Raw genomic sequence first — 6,800 nt, forward strand, 5'->3', positions numbered from 1 at the left:
ATATAAATATTTCAAAAACCCCAAAACCTCAAAACTTTCATTTTTCATCCAAATTAAGTGGAGAGAGGTAACTCATTTTTAATTTATATAGACATTAATTTACAATTTTGTTTTTTTTATTCAGGTTAGTGGTGCACTAAATTGGATTTTGGTTATATCATTCTCTCTATCTATTTTCCATGATATTACCATTTTAGAAACCAAAACAACAGACGATTGTGTCTTGTCCAATATTTTCATTAAACTTCAATGCTAATCAAGCACACCCTAATACTTATCCTATTGGATGAAAACTTTTAACTTTTAATTCCTAACTTGAGGTTGTGTATGTATCTTTTGAATGCTTTAAATATTTTTTGCAACCATTACTTCCTCTTTGAATCATAAATTTTTCATATAATACAATAATATTATAATTCATTACTCCAAAACAATAACATAATGCAATGTAAATATTATATCTAATCTAATAAAAAAATGAAAAGCAATTGATGAAGGGATAACATTAGGGATTGATAAGTAACAAACAAGGAAATGACACATTGTATAGTATATTGTTACATTTACACATCAAGAAAATACTAATAAATTTATTTTATCTATATATTTGGTTGCACGCGTGCCATTGAAGGCATGCATTTACTTGCACACACATACACATATAGTTGAATTATCCTTCAAATAATGTTTTGAGATTGTAAGGGCCAGCGATACTTTGATTTCCACTCCACATAAACTGAGAAATAATTTTACTAGCACTTTCAGTAGGATGAATAGCATCAAAGAACACATATTCAGAAGGCATCTCACACAAGTCATAATCTTTCACTTCTCTTTTACCTCCACAACTATAATATCCCTTGTAAGGACCGCTACCACAACATGCTGCTCCACCTTCTTTCAAACCTTTTCATCATGAAATCAAGACACAACATCAAACTGCATCCATATAATACTTTGCATATTCGATCATTATAACAAAATAGTATAAGCTCTATATGAAATTACCTACCAAAATTTGAAGGGTTATTTATCACTTCAAAAGATATATCAAAGAAATTAAAATATGAATATTTAAATCCTTTGATTTGTTTCTCTAACTTCTGGAGTTCAACAGAAAGCACAATGTTATGTAATTTTGCAGATGATGAATACTCTTCTCTGCACGCATCTTTAGTTCCATTTATAGCAGCCTTAATAATTGGAAAACAACCTAGAGATGGTTGGTTAAGAATCCCAAATTTTCTCCCTCCCATTTCATGTATTCCCTAACATTAAATACAGAATTAAATTGAATACACAAACAATTAGAACGATATAGAACTGGGTGTACTTTGATAATGAAAAAATACAAAAGAAGATAAGTTTTACATACTTTGATCACGGTTGTAAGATTACCAACTACCATGGATACGTATTTTTCATGAGTATATACGGTAGAATTTTCTGCAAAATAGTCATTACTTCCGATGGTAATCAAGTAAACAGCCCTAGCCAGCAAAGTTGTGGTCTCTTCATCTCCATGTTTCTCCCTCAATATCTTTTTAACATTCTTGAAATAAGTTAATTGAGTATGTAGATCTATCACCTGTAAATATCAAAATAACATATCATTAAACTCTAATAAGGAGATACGAATATTATATTTAATCATTCAATAATTTTTTAGTGATGCTATATAGACACAAAAATAGACACTTATACTCTAAGTAGGCTTCGTATAGGTTAGCCACGGTCCAACCCTAATAAAATAACTATGGATTCTATTTAGTCATTATTTAAATCTAACAAATCTATAATTAAGTTCTATTTAAACAAAACTTAAATGTGGCAAACTTCATTGTAACCCATCTTACACAATCTTAAAGACGACCATATTACACTATGACATCGTCATATAGGAAATTTGACCATACCAATCTTTAAATACCAAGTTAAATAAACAATATTATAATAAAAAAGTTTAAATAGACGATTAGTTCTTGTAAGTTGCCGTGTTTTTGTTTTTTGTTCATGTATATTTTTTTTTGGATAAAGTCCATAAATGTTGAATTTCATTTGGTTTTAGTTCCTAAACTTAAAATCCATAGGAAAATCTGTAGGTTTCTTGCGAATATTCCTACACATTTTCTTGCGGATTTTAACTTTAAGGACTAAAACTAAAAGGATTTTCACATTCACGGATTATTAAAAAAAGAAGAAGATACAAGGACGAAAATAAAAAACATCCCAACTTACAAGAATCAATTGACTATTTAATCCTTAAAAATTTACAATAATCGTATTGTATACTTTGTTGATGTTCATGGTTGTGTTTACTCAACACTTATCATCATATTTTACTACATACTTGCACAACTCACTATTAAAGTGTTCACTGCCACTAGTCTAATCGGCGAGAGTTTGACTTTATCATTTTTAAAAATAAAGTTTAAATCTACAAAAAAACGGTTGTAAAAAAATTACTAATATTTTATTTAATTAATAATTTTCTCATTCTCCACATTTTAAACTATTTGATTCAAAGTTATTATCATATATAAATACATCATGTTTCCTCATATAATAAGGACTCATATGATCCGGTGACAACTGTCCCAACGATAGTTGTTTCTAAAAGAAGATTCCAAGGTTTTTTAAATCCTAGAATCTCAGTATAATGTCTAAAGAAAAGTCTAGACTCAAAAACATATTATTCTAAATCATATATCTCACATTTACGGTTGTCACTAACTTGATTGGCAGAGTATTTGTATGTACACCATCCATCAAACAAACTCTTAAACAACCTCTTTATTTGAGTTATCTAACATCATCATCAATATTAGTTGAGCAAAAAGATCTTCCCAAAAACCTTTGACTTCACCCCAGATCTTGCTAACATGGTCCTAAAGGTGGCGCCATAACCTTAAGACGAGTTTACCAAATTTTCGTGATTTTTGGGAGTGCCGGTCTTGCTCTAACAATTAGAGGTTCTTTCTTAGGACACATAGGTCCATGAGGCTCTAAAAGAAAACAAATATATGAAAAACTTTCTTAGAGACCTCTTATTAGCCTTCAAAAGGAAGTCAAAGGTAATTGAGCAGTAAAAAGAATGATTAATCAAGGTCAAAACGATCATAAATCACCTTAAGGAAAAATCATATTGTAGTATAACTAATTGAAGAAAGTATTATTATTTTCTCGCAGCAAGATCGACAAGCATGCCCTTGATGTTTTGCATCCTCGAGACTCAAGAATGATAAATGTGTCATACACAAATCCAAATCTTATTCGTGATGAAGACATTTGCCTTCTAGACCTTGTTGTCGCCATGAACACCACAATAGGAGACTGAGGGATTCGGTTTTTCCCCCATTAAGGAGCAAGACTTCCCTAGAAAAATCACTCTCCTTCATACTATGACCATCATTCAATTTCCTCATAGAGATCTTAGGGTGAAGAAAAGTCACCATGAAGGAATAAATTTAATCCTCAATGGATGATTCAGAATAAAGGATAAAAGGAGTAAAATAGATAGGAAAAACTCACCAACAAAAGAAAAACAAATAATATGAGTTCAACCAAACGATATTCCAATGCAAAGATGAAGTTCGAAGGAAAAAAGTTTCCAAAAATGGAAACCCGAGAAATATGGAAGTTTGGAAGATGAGATGAACTTAGAAAAAAAGGAAATAAGGAAGAAAAAAACCTCCTTTATAAGGCAACCTAATCATATCAATATGAAGTAATGGGCCAGATCCAACGACTCTGAATGGAAGCTTTAAAGGGCTGCAAAAAGTGCCACGTAATAGTGTAAATAGTCTCATTCCTCATGAAATCATAATTATGCCTCAACTTTAGCTGGAGACATCAAATGCGCGTCTCACCCTAGGAATACTACATCCATGGCTATAACTCACATGGAGAAGAAAGGGAGTTTTAAAGATATAAGCTCACACAACACATTCCATCAACAAACAAAATGATATGAAACCATAAGAGCCATATCAATATCCTGATTCTTTGAAGAGTTATGTACGTCACCCACACGAGCCCATTGGGAAATCCTATGAATCTTCATACCAATAGAACTATAATGATCAAGCTGAGTATTGATAGAAAACACCATTGACTGTCTTGAAGAATCGTAATACCTTCCAAACAAATAATCGTAAGCTAGAGGCATGAGAGGTTCACGAATAATTAAATGAAAGAAGGTTATTCCATCCGAAAGGCTCCACCCCTATTTAAAAACATAATTTAATTTATGATTCCCAAGATGATTAACGCATGCCTCACTCTATGCTACTTACTTCTAAAGTTGTTGCTGATACATTAGAAAGAAAAGCAAACTCCAGACAAACCCCAATTTAATAACGACAAACGAACAAAAAATGGAGTAACATCATACCTTGACTCGATGTTAGTGATCTCTAATGAGTCAAAAATGATAATGAGTGATGCCCATGGCACACAATTTAAGATTCCTCATATAAATTTTTTTGATAGGTCCCATCAAGAACCACAATAACAGCCATCATCTAAGGAAGAATGATATGGTTCACCAGGTCTCATAACCCAACTTTGTAGATCGAGGCTTAGGGAGAAACGTTTCGATCCAGATCAAGGCTTATACCTCTTAGTATTGGTTCACCAGGTCTATAAGATAGGGTAGATCACGAGGTGGGCATGCCTTAACCGCGTATAAAATAAAATTCATCGAGTTACAAAGGCTATCAGATCTTTGAACATCTACCCTGTGAGACATCTGTCCCCCAAAGAATGATCTAGAACCTCGAGGACATAAAAGTGGTCTTGCCTTAGAGGTACGTGAGATCATGTTGGACCAATCCATGTAGACTATCAGATAATGAGGACTCACATGATTTGTCGATACCTCTTCTCAAAGACAATTGCCCCTAAAAAGAAGATTATGGAGCCTATAAACCCTAAAACTCCACTATAAAATGTAAAGAGTTCAGACTCAAGTACACACCATTCTAAACTCTAAACTTCATATTTACTGTTGTATTTAACCTTATTGTCAGAGTATTTGCAGACATATTCTTTACCAAAAAAAAACTCACGAAAAACCGTCGCACAAGAGTTCGCTAACAATACTATCACTAGAATGAAAAACATTCTGGATCACATCATGTCAATAATTGTTGACATAAATTTAAAAGTATTTTACAAGCTATTTAAGATATGTCAAATATTAAATCATATTATAAGTAACTATAAAAATTTATATACATGTCTATATATACATGTATAGTTCAAAGGTGAATTTTGTAATACACGTGTTGGTAAAAAGTCATTCTCTTCGTCTCATAATGAGTATTTAATATAGATTAAAAAAAATATATAAATAAAAAAGAGAATAATATTTTTACTAAAGTATCTCTTATTAAATATTAGGAATGATGAAAATAATAGTGGAATTAAAAAAAATAGTTAATATTGCATTAAAATTGAAAATGATCATTTATTTTAAGACATTTTTATTTTATAAACAATCACTCATCGTGTGTCAGAGAAAGTAGGAAACAATATACTCCCTCCGTTCCTTTTTAAGTGTCGTTTTAGAAGATTTTTTTTGTTCCTATTTAAGTGTCGTTTTATAATTTAATGTTATAATTTGTCATTTATACCATTATTTTCTCAATAACTCCACCTCAAAATTTTCAATTAGTTATGGAAAAAAGAGAATTTATTATTGAATTTATTTGGAAAGAGAAAATTAAATAAGGATATAATAGGAAAATTAACTCTAATAATCCACTATCTTGGTTGAAGAGCTTTTTGCTAAAACGACACTTAAAAAGAAACGGAGGGAATAATAATATCAAACAATTGCAACAAACATCACTAAAATTAGCAAAATAAAACATACCAGTCCTTTATGGGTTTCTACCAAAGCTCCAGCACCTGCTGATGCAAAATTGATTCCATTAACATATTCTTGGGAGCCAGGAAATAGATATGGTTGAATTAACGGTAACTTAGCATACTCAGCTGCAGCAAAGCGATTTTAATCATATTATCAACTAGCATAAGTAAGTTAATTAAAATAATAATTAATTAACAAATAGTAATTAATACTAATATTGTTTCTTACCTATGAAATCTGGAATGACACGTCCATCAGAAAATCTACCCGTTGGATACTTGAAGAATGTTTCACCATATGGTGAGTAATTTGCTAGATTATTAGCAGTAGTATTGATGTAATTATTGTTTCCAACATCAAAAAATGAATCTCCAAACACAAATAATGCAACATGTTCTTTTGATAAACATATATTATCAAGAGACAGTGTTGAAATTAGCATGCCATAACTTAGAAAGAATGTTAGAAAACAAAAATTGAATATTTTGATGGCCATCTAAGTTTATGATTATCCAAAGCTCACTCTATCAGGATATATAATCATATAAAATAACAATATATATTGGAAGCATATAAAGTTTGAATATTCTCTATCCTTTAATGCGTGTAACTATCCAATTTCTTAATCACTAAGCACATGGCTATGACTTGTGTGACAAATCTAATAAAAAATAATTAAAATTTTCATTGGAAGTTTCGTTGTGATTGTTTTAAAACTTCAAAGGGGCAAATATTGTCCATCTAATAACTTTGTCAACTAATTTAGTGATAAAATAATATTGCAATCAACTCATTTCATTAGAGAATCATATTACAATACTGGGTTAGAAAATAATTTACTAGGTTTGATAAAAATATTTAAGCATTTGTAATTATTAAAATAAATATCTTAATTAAAGCGACATTAATAGTTATTTTTGTTGGA

At 30.6% G+C, this 6,800-nt stretch overlaps 1 protein-coding gene across 2 annotated transcripts; it reads right to left on the reverse strand.

Annotated features, from left to right (window-relative positions):
- Positions 1–421: 421 nt before the first annotated feature.
- On the reverse strand, positions 422–6,400 carry LOC131635775 (GDSL esterase/lipase 5-like). 2 transcript variants are annotated; one of them, XM_058906418.1, is made up of 5 exons: positions 6,104–6,400; positions 5,879–6,000; positions 1,376–1,588; positions 1,013–1,268; positions 422–906 (listed from the first exon to the last, which is right to left on the reverse strand). In XM_058906418.1, exons 1-5 carry the CDS (start codon positions 6,369–6,371, stop codon positions 671–673), a joined length of 1,095 nt encoding a protein of 364 aa, XP_058762401.1. In that variant the 5' UTR covers positions 6,372–6,400; the 3' UTR covers positions 422–670. The 2 variants fall into 2 exon arrangements, with proteins under 2 accessions (XP_058762401.1, XP_058762402.1); XM_058906419.1 differs by having other exon boundaries at positions 723–906; positions 1,009–1,268.
- Between the last annotated feature and the right edge of the window lie 400 nt (positions 6,401–6,800).

This window comes from Vicia villosa, unplaced genomic scaffold (assembly GCF_029867415.1).
Source record: "Vicia villosa cultivar HV-30 ecotype Madison, WI unplaced genomic scaffold, Vvil1.0 ctg.001544F_1_1, whole genome shotgun sequence".
Taxonomy (NCBI): domain Eukaryota; kingdom Viridiplantae; phylum Streptophyta; class Magnoliopsida; order Fabales; family Fabaceae; genus Vicia; species Vicia villosa.

Coding starts and splice junctions, on each gene's coding strand:
- LOC131635775 (XM_058906418.1), bottom strand. CDS start 6,371: ATGGCCATCAAAATATTCAATTTTTGTTTTCTAACATTCTTTCTAAGT. Junction 1,589..5,878: donor TAGAAACCCATAAAGGACTG/GTATGTTTTATT, acceptor TGATATTTACAG/GTGATAGATCTACATACTCA. Junction 1,269..1,375: donor ATCTTACAACCGTGATCAAA/GTATGTAAAACT, acceptor ATTTAATGTTAG/GGAATACATGAAATGGGAGG.